Source organism: Pan troglodytes, chromosome 16 (genome assembly GCF_028858775.2).
Source record: "Pan troglodytes isolate AG18354 chromosome 16, NHGRI_mPanTro3-v2.0_pri, whole genome shotgun sequence".
Classification (NCBI taxonomy): domain Eukaryota; kingdom Metazoa; phylum Chordata; class Mammalia; order Primates; family Hominidae; genus Pan; species Pan troglodytes.
The window spans coordinates 41,574,259-41,593,564 of record NC_072414.2 but is presented as its reverse complement, the minus strand read 5'-3'; the positions used below and the strand labels follow the sequence as shown (position 1 = coordinate 41,593,564).

At 36.7% G+C, this 19,306-nt stretch overlaps 1 protein-coding gene across 6 annotated transcripts in view; it reads left to right on the top strand.

The window, feature by feature from the left end:
- The window catches only part of FAM227B (family with sequence similarity 227 member B), a 297,097-nt gene that overhangs the window by 23,608 nt on the left and 254,183 nt on the right, over positions 1–19,306 (top strand). For all 6 annotated transcript variants that reach the window (XM_063794131.1, XM_063794130.1, XM_063794134.1 and 3 more), the window contains 2 exons: positions 7,369–7,600; positions 9,243–9,310. In XM_063794131.1, coding sequence (XP_063650201.1) covers positions 7,369–7,600; positions 9,243–9,310 — 300 coding nt within the window. The remainder of the gene's footprint in view (positions 1–7,368; positions 7,601–9,242; positions 9,311–19,306) is intronic.

The window sequence follows — 19,306 nt, the reverse complement described above, 5'->3', positions numbered from 1 at the left end:
ATCTTGATTTCATTGTTGACCCACCGACCATTCAGGAGCAGGTTATTTTATTTCCAGGTATTTGCATGGTTTTGAGGGTTCTTCCTGGAGTGGATTTCCAATTTTATTCAATTGTGGTCTGAAAGAGTACTTTATGTAATTTTGATTTTCTTGAATTTATTGAGACTTGTTTTGTGGCCTGTCTCATGGTCTGTCTTGGAGAATGTTTCATGAGCTGATGAATAGAATGTATATTCTGCATTTGTTGGCCAGTATGTTCTGTAAATATCTGTTAAGTCCATTTGTTGTAGGGTATAGTTTAAGTCCATAATTTCTTTGTTGACTTTCTCTTTTGATGACTTGTTTGGTGCTGTCAGTGGAGTATTGAAGTCCCCCACTATTATTGTGTTCCCATCTATCTCATTTCTTAGGTATAGTAGTAATTGTTTTGTAAATTTGGGAGCTCCAGTTTTAGGTGCATATATATTTAGGATTGTGATATTTTCCTGTTGGACTAGTCCTTTCATCATTATATAATGTCCCTCTTTGTCTTTTTTAACTCTTGTTACTTTAAAGTTTATTTTGTCTGATGCAAGAATAGCTACTCCTGCACTTTTGGTGTGAATTTGCATGGAATATCATTTTCCACCCCTTTACCTAAAGTTTATGTGAGTCTTTATGTGTTAGGTGAGTCTCTTGAAGATAACAGATACTGGGTTGATGAATTCTTATCCATTCTGCCATTCTGTATCTTCTAAGTGGAGCATTTAGGCCATTTACATCCAATGTATTGAGATATGAGGTACTGTTCTATTCATCATGCCAGTTGTTACTTTAATACCATGGTTTTTTTTCTTTGTGTTATTGTTTTATAGGCCCTGTGAGATTTATGCCTTAAGGATGTTCTATTTTGTTTTGTTTTGTTTTGTTTTCAAGATTTGTTTCAAGATTTAGAACTCCTTTTAGCAGTTCTTTTAGTGCTGGCTTGGTAGTGGCGAATTCTCTCATCATTTGTTTGTCTGAAGAGGACTTTATCTTGTCTTCATTTATGAATCTTAGTTTTGCTGGTTACAAAATTCTTAACTGATAATAATTTTGTTTAAGGAGGCTAAAGATAGGACCCCAGTCTCTTCTGGCTTATAATGTTTCTGCTGAAAAATCTGTTGTTAATCTGATAGGTTTTCCTCTATAGGTTACCTGATGCTTTTGCCTCATAGCTCTTAAAATTCTTTACTTTGTTTAGACTTTAGATAACCTAATGACTGTGTGCCTAGGTGATGATTATATTGCAATGAATTTCCTGGATGTCCATTGAGCTTCCTCTGTTTGCATGTCTAGATTTCTAGCAAGGCAGGGAAGTCTTTCTTGATTATTCCCTCAAGTAAGTTTTTGAAACTTTCAGATTTCCTCCTCAGGAATACCAGTTATTTTTAGGTTTGGTCATGTAACATAATCTCAAACTCCTTGGAGGCTTTGTTCATTTTTTAAAAAATTATTTTTCCTTTGTCTTTGTTGGACTGGGTCAATTCAAAAGCCTTCTTGATTTTGAGCTCTGAAGTTCTTTCTTCTACTTGTTTGATTCTATTGTTGAAACTTTTCAATGTCTTTTGTGTTTTTCTAAGTGTGTCTTTCATTCCAGAATTTGTGATTTTTATTTATGATATGTATTTCTCTGGAGTTTTTTTTGTGCATATTCTGTATTTATTTTTAATTCCCTCATGTTTGTTTTCCCCTTTCTCTGGTGCTTTCTTGAGTACAAAATTCAGCATCCCTTTATGATTAAAACCCTCAGCAAAATCAACATAGAAGGGACATACCTTAAGGTAATAAAAGCTATGTCAAACCCACAGCCAACATTATACTGAACAGGGAAATGTTTAAAACATTCCTTCTGAGAACTTGAACAAGACAAGTATGCCCACTTTCACCACTTGTATTCAACCCAGTACTGAAGTCCTAGCTAGAACAATCAGATAAGGGAAAGAAATAAGGGCATCCAAATAGGTAAAGAGTATGTCAAACTGTCACTGTTCACTGTTGATATGATTATATACCTAGAAGATGATAAAGACTAATTTGAAAAGCTCCTAGATCTGATAAATGATTTCAGTAAAGTCTCAGGATACAATATCAATGTATACAAATCAGTAGCACTGCTATATACAAATAACAACCAAGCTGAGAATCAAATCAGGAACTCCACCTCTTTTACAATTAAATTAAATTAATACAATATAAAATAAAATTAAAAATACTTAGGAGTATGTCTAACCAAGGAGATGAAAGACCTCTACAAGATAAACTATAAAACACTACTGAAAGAAATCATAGATGACACAAACAAATGGAAACACATCTCATGTTCATGGTGGGTAGAATCAATATCGTGAAAATGACCATACTGCCAAAAGCAATCTACAAATTCAGTGCAATTCCCATCAAAATAACATAATCATTCTTCACAGAACTAGAAAAAACAGTCCTAAAATTTGTATGTAACCAAAAAAATGCCTTCATGCCCAAAGCAAGACTAAGCAAAAAGAACAAATCTGGAGGCATTATAATACCCAACTTCAAACTACACTATAAGGCTGTAGTCACCAAAACAGCATGGTACTGGTATAAAAACAGGCATATAAACCAATGGACAGAACAGAGAACCTTTAAATAAAGTCAAATATTGACAGCCAACTGATCTTCAACAAAGCAAACAAAAGCATAAAGTGGGGGAAGGAAACCCTGTTCAACAAATGTTGGTGGGATAATTGGCAAGCCACATGTAAAAGGATGAAACTGGATCCTCATGTCTCACCATATACAATAACCAAATCAAGATGGATCAAAGACTTAAGTCTAAGACCTGAAACCATAACGATCTGAAGATAATATTGGAAAAACCCTTCTAGACATTGGCAGAGGCAAAGACTTCATGACCAAGAACCCCAAAACAAATGCAACAAAAACCAAGATAAATAGATGGGACTTAATTAAACTAAAAGTCTTCTGCACAGCAAAATAAATAATCAGCAGAGTAAACAGGCAACCCATAGAGTTGCAAAAAAGTCTTTGTAAACTGTGCATTGGACAAAGGACTAATATCCAGAGTCTACAAGGAACTCAAATCAGCAAGAAAAAAAAGAAATAATTCCATCAAAAAGTGGGCTAAGGATATGAATAGACAATTCTCAAAAGAAGATATACAAATGGCCAAAAAACCTATGAAAAAAATGCTCAACATCATTAATTATCAGGGAAATACAAATCAAAACTACAATGCAATACCACCTTACTCCTGCGAGAATTGCCAAAATTAAAAAATTATATATATATATATATAGGTGTGGATATGGTGGAAATGAAACACTTTTACTCTGTTGGTGTGAATGTAAAGTAGTACAATCACTATGGAAAACAGTATGGAGATTCCTTGAAGAACTAACAGTAGATCTACCATTTGATCCAGTAATCCCACTATTAGATATGTACCCAGAGGAAAAGAAGTCATTATATAAAAAAGACACTTGCACTCGCATGTTTATAGCTGCACAATTTGCATTTGCAAAAATATGGAACCAGCCCAAATGCCCAATCAACAAGTTGATAAAATGTGGTGTACATATACCATAGAATACTACTCAGCCATAAAAAGGAACCAAATAATGGCATTTGAAGCAACCTGGATGGAGTTGGAGCCATTATTCTAAGTGAAGTAACTTAAGAATGGAAAATCAAATATCATATGTTCTCACTTACAAGTGGCAGCTAAGCTATGAGGACACAAAAGCATAAGAACGATACAGTGGACTTTGGGGACTTGGGGGAAGGGTTCGGGGGGTGAGGTACAAAAGACTACACATTGGGTACAGTGTATACTGCTCGGGTGATAGGTGCACCAAAATCTCAGAAATCACCACTGAAGAACCTATTCATGTAACGAAAACCACCTGTTCCCCCAAAACTATTGAAATTAAAAAATAACAAAAATAAAAATAAAAAATAAAATGCAGATTCTGACAGCAAAAAAATTTTTTAAAATAAGAAGGTAAATGCTCTATATGCTGAAAACTGTAAAACATTGATGAAAGAAATTGAAGATGAGAGCAGTTCCAAAATGGCCGAATAGGAACAGCTCCAGTCTACAGCTCCCGTGTGATTGATGCAGAAGACGGGTGATTTCTGCATTTCCGACTGAGGTACCTGCTTCATCTCATTGGGACTGGTTGGACAGAGGGTGCAGCCCTCGGAGGTGAGCCAAAGCAGGGCGGGGCATCACCTCACCCAGGAAGTGCAAGGGGTCAGGGAATTTCCCTTTCCTAGTCAAGGGAAGCCGTGACAGACTATACCTGGAAAATCAGTACACTTCTGCCCAAATACTGTGCCTTTCCCACGGTGTTAGCAACTGGCAGACCAGGAGATTCTCTCCTGTGCCTGGCTCAGTGGGTCCCATGCCCATGGAACTTTGCTCACTGCTGGTGCAGCAGTCTGAGATCTGCGAGGCTGAAGCCTGGTGGGGGGAGGGGTGTCTACCATTCCTGAGGCTTGAGTAGGTAAACAAAGTGGGCAGGAAGCTTGAACTGGGTGGAGCCCACTGCAGCTCAGCAAGGCCTACTGCCTCTATATACTCCACCTCTGTGGGCAGGGCACAGCTGAACAAAAGGCAGCAGACAACTTCTGCAGACTTAAACGTCCCTATCTGACAGCTCTGAAGAGAGCAGTGGTTCTCCCAGCATGGTATTTGATCTCTGAGAATGGACAGACTGCCTCCTCAAGTGGATCCCTGACCACTGTGTAGCCTAACTGGGAGACAACTCCCAGTAGGGGCCAACAGACACCTCATACAGGCAAGTGCAACTCTGGGACGAAGCTTCCAGAGTAAGGATCGGACAACAATATTTTCTGTTCTTCAATATTTGCTGTTCTGCAGCCTCCGCTGGTGATACCCAGGCAAACAGGGTCTGGAGTGGACCACCAGCAAACTCCAACAGACCTGCAGTTGAGGGACCTGATTGTTAGAAGAAAAATGATGAAACAGAAAGGAATAGCATCAACATCCACAAAAAGGACATCCACACCAAAACCTCTTCTGTAGGTCACCAACATCAAAGACCAAAGTTAGATAAAACCACAAAGATGGGGAGAAACCAGAGCAGAAAATCTGAAAATTCTAAAAACCAGAGCACCTCTTCTCCAAAGGATCGCAGCCCCTTGCCAGCAATGGAACAAAGCTGGACAGAGAATGACTTTGATGAGTTGACAGAAGTAGGCTCTAGGAGGTCAGTAATAACAAACTTCTGTGAGCTAAAGGAACATGTTCTAACCCATCGCAAGGAAGCTAAAAACCTTGAAAAAAAGACAAATAGCTAACTAGAATAAACAGTGGAGAGAAGGGCTTAAATGACCTGATGGAGCAGAAAACCATGCCATGAGAACTTTATGACATGTGCACAAGCTTCAATAGCCAATTCGATCAAGTGGAAGAAAGATATGGAATCAACCTAAGTGCTTTTCAACATAAGAATGGAAAAAGAAAATGTGGTGTGTGTGTGTGGCTGTATATACATAGAACACATTTTCTTTGTGTGTGTGCATGTGCATACATGCACACATACACAAAATAGAATATTATTCAGCCTTAAGAAAGAGGCTGGGCACAGTGGCTCATGCCTGTAATCGCAGCATTTTGGGAGGCCGAGGCGAGCAGATCACAAGGTCAGGAGTTCAAGACCAGCCTGGCCAACATAGTGAAACCCCATCTCTATTAAAAAATACAAAAATTAGTTGGGCATGGTGGCGCGTGCCTGTAATCCCAGCTACTTGGGAGGCTGAGGCAGGAGAATCGCTTGAACCTGGGAGGCGGAGGTTGTGGCGAGCCAAGATCGTGCCACTGCACTCCAGCCTGGGCAACAGAGCAAGACTCCAAAAAAAAAAAAAAAAAGGAAGGAAGGGCCAGGTGCAGTGGCTCATGCCTGTAATCCCAGCACTTTGGGAGGCTGAGGAAGGACAGAAGGAGGGAAGGAAGGAAGGAGGGAGGGAGGGAAGGGAGGGAGGGAGGGAGGGCGCAGTGGCTCACACCTATAATCCCAGCACTTTGGGAGGCTGAGGCAGGCGGATTACGAGGTCAGGTGATTAAGACCATCCTGGATAACACAAACCCTGTCTCTACTAAAAATACAAAAAATTAGCCGGGCATGGTGGCGGGTGCCTGTAGTCCCAACTACTCGGGAGGCTGCGCCTGTAGTCCCAACTACTCGGGAGGCTGAGGCAGGAGAATGGCGTAAACCCAGGAGGCGGAGCTTGCAGTGAGCCAAGATCGCACCACTGCACTCCACCTGGGCGACAGAGCGAGACTCTGTCTCAAAAAACAAAAAAAAAAAAAGAGAAAGAGAAAGAAAAGAAGAGAGAGATCTCTCTATTTTTGACAATGTGGATGATCTTGGAGGACATGATGCTATGTAAAATAAGCCAGGCACAAAAAGGCAACTGTGGCATGATCTCACTTATAAGTGGAATGTATAAAAATGGAACTCATAGGAGCAGAGAGTAGAATGGAGTCTTACTGGGGCTTGTGAAAGAAAGGGAGAAATGGATTAAAGGGTGCAAAGTTTCAGACAGGAGAGATAAATTCTGGGGATCAATTGGTCAGCATGATGATTACAGTTAATAATAATGTATGGTGTACTTGAAAATTGCTAATAGAGTAGATCTTAAATGTTCTCAACACATAAACTCTGTGAGGTGATGGATATGTTAATTACCTTTTTGGCAGTCATTGTACAGTGTATACATTTATCGAAGCTTCACATTGTACATCATAAATATTTACAATTTTAATTTGTCAATTATACTTTAATAAAACTAGAAAAAAATGAAAATAAGTTAAAATTATCTCTTCTAATCTTCCCCCTTCCCTTCCCCACAGATATTATGGAACTGTCGTAGACTGAAAGGGACCAAAGAGACATGAAGCCAAAACTTAACATTTTTATTCTGAACTAGATTCTTTTGCTATAAAGGGCATAATTGGTTCCACTGAAACTTGAATAGAGTCTTTGTATTAAATATAAATAATGTATCAGTGCCAATTTCCTGATTCTAATGGTTGCATTTATTATGTAGGAGAATGTTTTTGGTTTTTGGAAATATACATTGAAGTTTTAAAGGATGATGGGCTATCATATAAGCAAATTATTCTCAAATGATTCAGGAAAATAGTTTTAGTAAAGGACTTGTAACTTTTCTGACGTTTGTGATTGTTTCAAATTTTTAAAAAGTGATAAAAAACAATGCCGTGGAATAAAATCTCAATTATAGCTCATTGGTTTTGAACTCTATTATTTAAATTCATTAAAAATGACTTAAGCTATATTCTCTCTTTCACGTTTTTTGCAGGATTATTGGCCAAGGGAAATCCATTTTAGAGATGATGATAAATGGTCATGCACTCTGAAAAAAATAAAAGAAGATAGTTCATTTGTTTCAATTTATACACACCTATGGGAAAATGTTCCTCGAATATCTGAAGCACTTTTGATCATGGAATCAAAATTAAATGAATATTCACTTATTTTGCAAAACCACACCTCTGAAATATTTAAGTGGAAAAGCATGATTTCTGAGACAAGTGAGCCTTATTTATTTTTATCTTTTATAGAAATGGAGTCTCACTATGTTTCCCAGGCTGGTCTCCAAATTTTGGCCTCAAGTGATCCTCCTGAGTCACCCTCCAAAAGTGTTGGAATTACAGGCATAAGCCAGTGCACCTGGCCAGTCCTTATTTTTTGTGTTAGTGAAGTAATGGTCAGTTGTCTGTGTGTGTGTGTGTGTGTGTGTGTGTGTGTGTGTGTGTGTAATCTCATAAAGAATGAAATTCTAAGGTACAAATATTAAAAATATTTTATTTTAAAACCTCTTCATTTCAAAATGGTTCAATACAGATTTTTTTAGTTGAACAGAAATATGTGGTTTCAAAGGAAGTATTACTAAAACAAAGCCTTAAAACAGTTGTTAAACTGTTAAGCTTTTGTTAAATTGGAGTGGAGGTACAGAGTATTAGGAAAACAGGAGAGCAAGATTGCATCAACTAATATTCTTACTAGAAACAAACATATCAGTAAGGGTCAGGATAGAACAGAAATATCTGAAACTGAAAGTAAAAGGGGTGATAGTTAACCTATATGGGCTCTCAGGCTAGTTTCTAGGGGTAGCTGGTATTCACTATGGAATAGCTGAATGAATGACAAAGCATACAGCAAGTAATGATAATTTTTACTTCTTTTCAATATTTGTATAACATTTTTCTTATCTAATTGTATTAACATTTCCAGAATAGTTTTAAATACTTATAATTATTCTTGTCTTATTCTTGATTTAATGGGCAAATTTGTCATATATATAAGTCTTGGAAATGATACTAATTGTACTTATAAAGTGTTTTTAGGTATTAGATTCATTATGTTATTTTGGTATTTAATATTCTTTTTTGAACTTAGATTTGTGTAATTCTGAAGATGTGTTTAAATACACTTCTATTAAATTAACTTTTTTAAAATTTTCATATTTAAACTGTAAATTTTTAAAAGTTTATATTTTTAATGTATAAAAGTTATATATAGCTTCTGTGTATGTATATATAAATACACACACATATATATAGCTTGCATACACACATACAGACACCCGTGTGTGTATAAATTCGTCTTGTAATGAAATAAAATACCCACAAGTAAACAAAGTATGAACATATCCTTTCATATCTTCCTTCTGTTTTTTAAAAAAGGTAATTTTATATATATATATATAGTCCTCAATATGTAGATATCAGAACTTGGATTCAAGTCTATCTAGGTTATCTGACTTCAGAGCCCCCCATATTGTCTCACTGTGCCCTGCTCCACAGTACTGCACTTTATTGAAATTAAGGTGACCATGAAACAACCAAGTGTAAGTGGCTGAGCTATTTGAAAAATGTGGATTTTTTTAGGAGAAGGGATTGACATAAAAGTTTAGACATAGGAGTAAGTGCCACAGACATGTTAGTTGGAACATGGTATTTCAGAAAAAGGAAACAGAAGATATACTTTATATAATAATTCCAGTTATTCATTCAGCTAACAGTGTGTATTAACATATACTTATCAAAATTGCTAGTTGATTTCATTGAATAATTTTGTATATAATTTGTTTAAAGTATTTAAAATTTTGTTTATTTTTAGAGGAGGTACATATGTATAATATATATACTGTGAATTCTTATTTTCTTAAAGGTTCTTATAGAAAATTGGAACGATATGGGGAATTTCTAAAGAAGTACCATAAGAAAAAAAAGATAATGGTATGGTATCTATGTTTTTATCATCCTTGAAAGTTGGATTTTCACAGAAAATATAAACACTACATTTCCACAGATGAGCACTAATAACACTTTTGTAAATGTCCTTTTAGTCTACTGTTACCAATCTATCTCTATGTTTTAAAGATAGCTGCACTTACTTTCTTTTCATACTCAATATTACTGAGTATTGGCATCTTCGCATAACTACAAGTTATTTGAAGACTTATTTCAAGGTATACTATTACATTTTTTGGTTATTTAATAATTTATAACATACTTAGTAGTGCAGGTCCTATATCAGTCCTCTTATTTTAGAAAATTAATAATTCTTTTTGATGACCTTTACTTTGCCAATTTTAAAAAATATTTTTGAGATTTTGATAAAAATGGCAAGTCTTTTGAATTACTTTCAGATACTTAGTCTTTTTAAAAATATGTTCTAAAATTATATAATGTTAGAGCTAGAAAAACTTTGTATCACCATTAGTCTAGCCACCTCATTTAATGCTTTATTTTTACAAATTTAACTTTTATTTTCAGTTCAGGGTTACATGTGCAGGTTTGTTATATAAATAAACTTGTGACATGCGGGTTTGCTGTACAGATTATTTTGTCACCCAGGTATTAAACTTAGTGCCCATTAGTTATTTTTCCTGATTTTCTCCCTCCTTCTGCCATCCACCCTTCAATAGGCCCCAGTGTCTGTTGTTCCCCTCTATGAGTTCATGTGTTCTCATAATTTAGCTCCCACTTAAAAGTGAGAACATGCAGTATTTGTTTTTCTGTTCCTGCGTTAGTTTGCTAAGGATAATGACCTCCAGCTGGATCCATATACCTGCAAAGGACATGATCTTGTTGTTTCTTAGGGCTGCATAGTATTCCGTGGTGTATATATACCACATTTTCTTTATGCAGTCAACCATTGATGGGCATTTAGGTTGATTCCATGCCTTTGCTATTGTGAATAGTGCTGCAGTGAACATATATTTGCATGTGTCTTTATGGTAGAATGATATGTATTCCTTTTGAGTTCTTTCAGAAATCATCAAACTGCTTCCCACAGTGGCTGAACTAATTTATATTCCCACCAGCTGTGTATTATAAGCATTCCCTTTTCTCTGCAACCTCGTCAGCTTCTGTTATTTTTTGACTTTTTAATAACAGTTATTCTGACTGATGTGAGATGGTATCTCATTGCGGTTTTGACTTGCACTTCTCTAATGATCAGTGATGTTGAGTTTTTTTCATGTTTGTTGGCTGCATATATGTTTTCTTTTGAAAAGTGTTTGTTCATGCCTTTTGCCCACTTTTTAATGGGGTTATGTGCTTTTATCTTATTAAGTTCCGTGTGAGTTGGATATTAGACCTTTGTAAGATGCGTAGTTTGCAAATATTTTCTCCCATTCTGTAGGTTGGTTGTTTACTCTGCTGGTAGTTTATTTTGCTATGCAGAAGCTCTTTAGTTCAATTGGATCCTATTTGTCATTTTTTGCTTTTGTTGCAATTGCATTTGCCATTTTTGTCATGAAATCTTTGCCCATACCTATGTCCAGAATGGTATTACCTAGGTTGTCTTCCAGGGTTTTCATAGTTTTGGGTTTTACATTTTGGTCTTTAATCTATCTTGAGTTAACTTTTGTATAAGGTGCAAGGAAAAGGTCCAGTTTCAATCTTCTGCATATGGCTAGCCAGTTATCCCAGCACTATTTATTGAATAGGGAGTCCTTTTCCCATTGCTGGTTTTTGTCAGCTTTATCAAAGATCAGATAGTTGTAGATGTGTGGCCTTATTTATGAGTTCTTTATTCTGTTCCATTGGTCTATGTGTCTCTTTTTGTACCAGTTCCATGCTGTTTGGGTGGCTGTAGCCCTGTAGTTTATAATAGTTTGAAGTTAAGTGGCATCATGCCCCCAACTTTGTTGTTTTTTTTACTTAGGATTGTCTTGGGTATTTTAGCTCTTTTTTTGGTTCCATATGAATTTAAAAATAGCCTTTTCTAGTTCTGTGAATAATGTGATTGGTAGTTTAATAGGAATAGCATTGAATCTACATATTGCTTTGGGAAGTTATGGTCATTTTAATGATATTGATTCTTCCTGTTCACGAGCATGGAACGTTTTTCCATTTGTTTGTATCATCTCTGATTTCTTTACAATTTAATTTAATTTTATTATTATACTTTAAGTTTTAGGGTACATTTGCACAATGTGCAGGTTAGTTACATATGTATACATGTGCCATGTTGGTGTGCTGCACCCATCAACTCGTCATTTAGCATTAGGTATATCTCCTAATGCTATCCCTCCCCCCTCCACCCACCCCACAACAGTCCCCGGTGTGTGATGTTCCCCTTCCTGTGTCCATGTGTTCTCATTGTTCAATTCCCACCTATAAGTGAGAACATGCAGTGTTTGGTTTTTTGTCCTTGAGATAGTTTGCTGCGAATGATGGTTTCCATCTTCATCCATGTCCCTACAAAGGACATGAACTCATCATTTTTTATGGCTGCATAGTATTCCATGGTGTATATGTGCCACATTTTCTTAATCCAGTCTATCATTGTTGGACATTTGGGTTGGTTCCAAGTCTTTGCTATTGTGAATAGTGCCGCAATAAGCATACGTATGCATGTGTCTTTATAGCAGCATGATTTATAATCCTTTGGGTATATACCCAGTAATGGGATGGCTGGGTCAAATGGTATTTCCAGTTCTAGATCTCTGAGGAATCGCCACATTGACTTCCACAATGGTTGAACTAGTTTACAGTCCCACCAACAGTGTAAAAGTGTTCCTATTTCTCCACATCCTCTCCAGCACCTGTTGTTTCCTGACTTTTTAATGATCGCCATTCTAACTGGTGTGAGATGGTATCTCATTGTGGTTTTGATTTGCATTTCTCTGATGGCCAGTGATGATGAGCATTTTTTCATGTGTTTTTTGGCTGCATAAATGTCTTCTTTAGAGAAGTGTCTGTTCATATCCTTCGCCCACTTGTTGATGGGGTTGTTTGTTTTTTTCTTGTAATTTGTTTGAGTTCATTGTAGATTCTGGATATTAGCCCTTTGTCAGATGAGTAGGTTGCAAAAATTTTCTCCCATTCTGTAGGTTGCCTGTTCACTCTGATGGTAGTTTCTTTTGCTGTGCAGAAGCTCTTTAGTTTAATTAGATCCGAGAAGTGTTTTGTAGTTCTTGTAGAGATCTTTCACCTCCCTGGTAAGCAGTATTCCTAGATATTTTTGTGTGTCTGTGGCAATCGTGAATGGGATTGTGTTTCTGATTTGGCTCTTGGCTTGAGTGTTTTTGGTATATAGGAGTACTAATGATTTTTATACATTAATTTTGTATCCTGAGACTTCGCTGAAGTTGTTTATCAGCTTAAGGAGCTTTTGAGACTATAGGGTTTCTAGGTATAGGATATTGTCATCTGAAAACAGGGTAGTATGACTTCCTTTCTTTCTATTTGGATGCCCTTTATTTCTTTCTCCTGCCTGATAGCTCTGACTAGGGCTTCCAATACTATGTTCAGTAGAAGTGGTGAGAGAGGGCATCCTTTTCTTGTGCCAGTTTTCAAGGGGAATTCTTCCAGCTTTTGCCTATTTATTATGACATTGGCTGTAAGTTTGTCATAGTTGGCTGTTATTATTTTGAGGTATGTACCTTCAATATGTAGTTTAATGAGAGTTTTTCACATGAAAGGATGTTGAATTTTATCGAAAGCCTTTTCTGCATCTATTGAGATAATCATGTCGTTTTTTTATTTTAGTTTTGTTTATGTGATGAATCACATTTATTGATTTGCATATATTGATCCAATTTTGCATCCCAGGGATAAAGCCTACTTGATTGTGGTGGATAAGCTTTTTGATGTACTGCTGGATTCAATTTGCCAGTATTTTGTTGAGGATTTTTGCATCAATGTTCATCAAGAGTATTGGCCTGTAGTTCTCTTTTTTTGTTGTTATCTCTGCCCGGTTTTAGTAACAGGATGATGCTGGCCTCATAGAATGAGTTAGGGAGGAGTCCTTCTTCCTTAAGTTTTTGGAATAGTTTCAGCAGGTATGGTACCAGCCCTTCTTTGTACATCTGGTAGAATTCAGTTGTGAATTTATCTGGTCCTGGGCTTTAATAGGTTGATAGGCTATTTATTACTGATTCAATTTCAGACCTCATTATTGGTCTGTTCAGGGATTCAATTTCTTTTCGGCTCAGTCTTGGGAGGGTATATGTGTCCAGGAATTTATCAGTTTCTTCCAGATTTTCTAGTTTATGTGCACAGAGGTGCTTATAGTATTCTCCGATGGTTGTATTTCTGTGGGGTCAGAGGTGATATCCCCCATATAATTTTTTTTTTTTTTTGCAAAGTGAAAGCAAGTTTATTAAGAAAGTAAAGGAATGAAAAAATGGCTACTCCATAGACAGAGGAGCCCCAAGGGCTGCTGGTTACCCATTTTTATGGTTATTTTTGATGATATGCTAAACAACGGGTGGATTATTCATGCCTCCCCTTTTTAGACCAAAAAGAGTAACCTCCTGACATTGTCATGTCATTTGTAAACTGTCATGGTGCTGGTGGGAGTGTAGCAGTGAGGATGACTTGAGGTCTCTCACTCTCGTTGCCATTTTGGTTTTGGTGGGTTTTGGCCGCCTCCTTTACTGCAACCTGTTTTATCAGCAAGGCCTTTATGATCTGTAAACTTTTGTGCTGACCTCCTATTCCCTTATCATTTCTGATTGTGTTTATTTGATTCTTCTCTGTTTTCCTCTTTATTAGTCTAGCTAGCAGTCTATTTTGTTAATTAAAAAAAAACAAAAATGGGAGTTGTCCTGGATTTGTTGATCTTCTGAATTTTTTTTGTGTCTCAGTCTCCTTCAGTTCAGCTCTGATTTTGGTTATTTTTTGTCTTCTGCTAGCTTTGGGTTTGGTTTTCTTTTGATTCCCTGGTTCTTTTAGTTGTGATGTTAGGTTGTTAACTTCAGATCTTTTTAACTTTTTGATGTTGGCATTTAGTGCTATAAATTTCCCTCTTAACACTGCCTTAGCTGTGTCCCAGAGATTCTGGTGTGTTATACCTTTGTTCTCATCAGTTCCAAAGGACTTCCTGATTTCTGCCTTAATTCCTTTTTTTTTTCCTGAAAGTCATTCAGTAGCAGGTTATTCAATTTCCATGTAATTGTATGGTTTTGAGTGAATTTCCTAGTCTTGATTTCTAATTTGATTGCTGCGTGGTCCAAGAGACTGTTATGAATTCAGTTCTTTTGCATTTGCTGAGGAGTGTTTTACTTCTGATTACGTGATCGAGTTTAGAGTATGTCCCATGTGGGCAATGAAAATGTGTATTCTGTTATTTTGGAGTGATGACTTCTGTAGATGTCTGCCAGGTCCGTTTGACCCAGTGCTGGGTTTAGGTCCTGAATAGCTTTGTTAATTTTCTGCCTCAATGATCTGTCCTAATATTGTCAGTGGTGTGTTAAAAGTCTTCCAGTATTACTGTGTGGGAGTCTAAGTCTCTTTGAAGGTCTCTAAGAACTTGCTTTATGCATCTGGGTTCTCCTGTGTTGAGTGCATATATATTTAGGATAGTTAGGTCTTCTTGTTGAATTGAGTCTTTTACCATTATGTAATTCCCTTGTCTTTTTTGATTTTTGTTGGTTTAAAGTCTGTTTTGTCTGAAATTAGGATTGCAACTCCTGCTTTTTTCTGTTTCTCAGTTTCTTGGTAAATTTTTTTCCATTTCTTTACTTTGAGCCTATGTGCGTCATTGCATGCAAGATGGGTCTCTTGAAGATAGCGTACTAATGGATCTTGGTTCTTTATCCAGGTTTCCACTCTGTGCCTTTTAACGGGGGCATTTAGCCCCCATTTACATTCAAAGTTAGTAGTGATATGTGTTGGTTTGATCCTGTCATCATGATGTTAGCTGGTTATTATGCAGATTTGTTTATGTGGTTGCTTTATAGTGTCACTGGTATGTGTACTGCAAGCAAGTACAGCCAGGCTGGGGCCCTGGGAGAGGCCAGCAGACCAAGGGGTGCCCAAGATGGACTGGCCCCATCTTTTGGGCAAGATGGCCTTCCGTAGTTCAGGTCTGACAGTTCCCCTAGGGCTGTCATCTTGTTGTTAGTTCGTTATTATGCAGACTTGATTGTGTAGGTACTTTTTAGTGTCACTGGTGTATGTACTTAAATATGTTTCTCTGGTGGCTAGTAACGGTCTTTGATTTCCGTATTTAGCACTCCCTGAAGGACCTCTTACAAAGCAGGTCTGTTGGTAATGAATTCCTTTAACATTTGCTTTTCTGAAAAAGATCTTATTTCTTCTTCACTTATGAAGCTTAGTTTGGCTAGATACGAAATTCTTAGTTGGAATTTCTTTTCTTTAAGAATACTGAATACATCTGGGTACGGTGGCTCACGCCTGTAATCCAGCACTTTGGGAGGCCGAGGCAGGTAGATCACATGAGGTCAAGAATTTGAGACCATCCTGACCAACATGGTGAAACCCCATCTCTACTAAAAATACAAAATTAGCCAGGCGCAATGGTGCATAATTCCAGCTACTTGGGAGGCTGAGGCAGGAGAACTTGAACCTGAGAGGGGGAAGTTGCAGTGAGCCAAGATTGTGCCACTGCACTGCAGCCTGGGCAACAAGAGCGAAACTCTGTCTCAAAAAAAAAAAAAAAAGAATACTGAATATAGGCCCCCAATCTCTTCTGGCTTGTAGGATTTTTGCTGAAAGGTCTGCTGTTAGCCTGGTGAGGTTCCCTTTGTAGGTTTACCTGCCCTTCTCTCTAGCCACATTTAATATTTTTTCTTTTGTGTCAACCTTGGAGAATCTGATAACTATGTGTTTTGTGGATGGTCATCTTGTATAGTATCTCACAAGGGTTCTCTCTGTGTTTCCTGAATTTGAATTTTGGCCTCTCTAACGAGATTTGGGAAATTATCATGGATGATGTCCTGAAATATGTTTTCCAAGTTCCTTTTCTCTCCCCCATTTTCAGGAACTCTAGTGAGTGTAGATTTGATTTCTTTACATAATCTCATATTTCTCAGAGGTTTTGTTCATTATTTTTTATTTATTTTTGTGTGACTGAGTTATTTCTGAGAAGCAATCTTTGAGGTCTGAGATTCATTCCTCAGCTTGGTCTATTCTGCTGTTAATACTTGTGATTGTATTATTAAATACTTTTAGTGTGTTTTTCAGCTCTGTCAGTTCAGTTTGGTTCTTTCTTAAAATTATCCTTTCAACTTTCAGCTCCTGTATTGTTTTATTGTAATCCTTAGATTCTTTGGAGTTGGTTTCAGTTTCTTCTGAATTTTCATGATCTTTATTTCTATCCATGTTCTGAATTCTTTGCCTGTCATTTCAGCCATTTCAACCTGGTTAAGCACCATTACTGGAACTAGTGCAGTCATTTGGAGGAAAAAGACACTTTGGCTTTTTGAATTGCCAGAGTTCTTGTGCTGATTCTCATCTGTGTGGGCTGATGTTCCTTTAACTGTGGTGTAGTTTGAGTGTAGTCAGTTGGCTTTGTTTCTGGTTGTTTTCAGAGGGCTGAGACTTTGTGTTGGGTCTTTTTTGTAGCTGAATTATTGTCCTTGGTTTTATCGGGGCATGTATTTGCAAAGTATTTTTAGTGTTGAAGTTTGGGATGTGATTCAGTAGATGGTGCTTAAGCATGCTGGTTAGTAGCTGGGCACTCGCTCAGCCAAGTGGCTCTTCTGTATTTCCTCACATTTACAAGGCATGCTCCTTTCAAAGAAGTTTTAAAGTTGTGACTACTTAGTTTTATCAAATGACTTTTCAAAATCTATTGAAATGGGCTTTAGGTAAATTATACTAACAAAAGTTTTAATAGTTATTCTTTTTGTTAAATATAAAAGTTTTATTGGATCTATCAATCAGAATTTTAACATGTATTTATATTTTTGTGGTCTCATTTTCAGGTTATATGACCAAAAACTATGTTTTCTGTTACTGCAACTCTGCTGCTTGAAAACTTCCTCTGTTTCTTTTCCTCCTGCAGAATAAAGCCAGGACTTGGAGATTAACCTTAACATTTAATTAAATCTGACTTCATCTTTTTTATTGATACATAATCATTGTACCTATTTACAGGGTACATGTGATATTTTGATTCATGCATGCAATGTGTAATGATCAAATCAGGTTATTTAGAATAGCTATCATTTTTTGTGTCAGGAACATTTCAAATATTCTTTTATAGCTATTTTGAAATATACAATACATTGTTGCTAACTATAGTTGCCCTACTATGCTATCAAACAGTAGAACTTAATCATTCTAAACTATATGGTTGTACACATTAACCAACCTCTCTTAATCTCCTCCACTCCCCAAACACCCTTCTCACAGCCTCTGGTAACCACCATTCTGCTCTATACCTCCATGAAATAAACTTTTTAAGTTCCCACATATGAGTAAGAACACATAATACTTGTCTTTCTGTGCCTTATTTCACTTAACAGACAACCTCCAGTTTTATCCATATTGCTGCAAATGACAGGATTTCATTCATTTAATGGCTAAATAGTATTCCATTGTGTATATACACCACATTTTATCTATTTATCCTTTGATGGAAACTTAGGTTGGTTCCATACCTTAGCTATCGTGAATAGTGTTCCAGTAAACCTGAGAGTGCAGGTATCCCTTTGATTTCCTTTCTTTTGGAGAGATACTGAGTAGTGGGATTGCTGGACTAATTGTATGACAGTTCTATTTTTAGTTTTTTGAGAAACCTCTGTACTGTTTTCCATGATAGCTGTACTAATTTACATTCCCACCAGTAGTATTATAAGAATTCTCTTTTCTCTTCATCCTTACTAGCATTTGTTGTCTTTTGATAATAGCCATTCTAATTTGGATAAGATGATATTTCATTGTGGGTTTGACTTGCATTTCTCTGATGATATGTGATGTTGAACGTTTTTCATAGGCCATTTATATGTCTTCTTTTGAGAAATGTATATTCAGATCCTTTGCCTACTTTTTCATGGTATTATTTGTGTTTATTTTTGCTGTTGAGTTGTTCCAGTGGCTTAAATACTAATATATTCTGGATATTTGTCTCTTGTTAAATAGATGGTTTGCAAATATTTTCTCCCATTACGAAGGTTGTGTCATCACTCTGTTAATTGTTTCCTTTGCTGTACAGCAGCCTATTTTAATATAGTCCCATTTCTGACCCCATCTTTATTGATCTATAGCTTTCAAGCATATAGCCTTCTTTCCAATCATATTTGATCTCATTTTTCCTAAAAAGTCTCTCTTTCTTATTCCTGTGTACACTTTAAAAAGTGAGAATAATATGATCCTCTTTCTGGAAGCAATACATCATTCTTTCCAATTTGTTTTATATGTCATATGTCATCTCCTTTCCAATATATGTGTATGTGTAATATGTGTGTATGTGTGGTATTGTGTGTGTAAAACTTACTTGTAAGCTTAGTTATTGTTGGAGTAATTAGGAATGTGGAAATTAACCTGCTATCTATCTATCTATCTATCTATCTATCTATGTCTGTCTATAGTATATATACATATTATGTATGTTATATATATATATATGTAAACATGACTAGATGATCAAAAACTAATCTATGTGTATAAAGCAGTGTAGTAGACATTAAAATTTGCCACCCAATTCCCTTTCAAAGAAGGATCTGTGCTCTAGGGCCTAAGAGTGCTGTTAAGGGACACCCTTCAACTGTCAGCCCCTTCATTGGTTTACTTACCTCCAGAGAACTTCCTCTTCTGAGGAAACATCTTTCCAGGAACCATCCAGTGACTGCTCAAGTTGGAGCAGAAAGGCTTGGCTATTTCAGTCCAATGCAGGACAGCTCTGATCGATACTTTCAGCTCTAGAACTCTTCTTTGAGCCAGTTGTGGCTATTAGGCCTCCATCATAACTAATTTCTCCATCTGCCCAATTCTGCCTCTTCCCTTGACTGCCAAAGGCATTGATTCCAA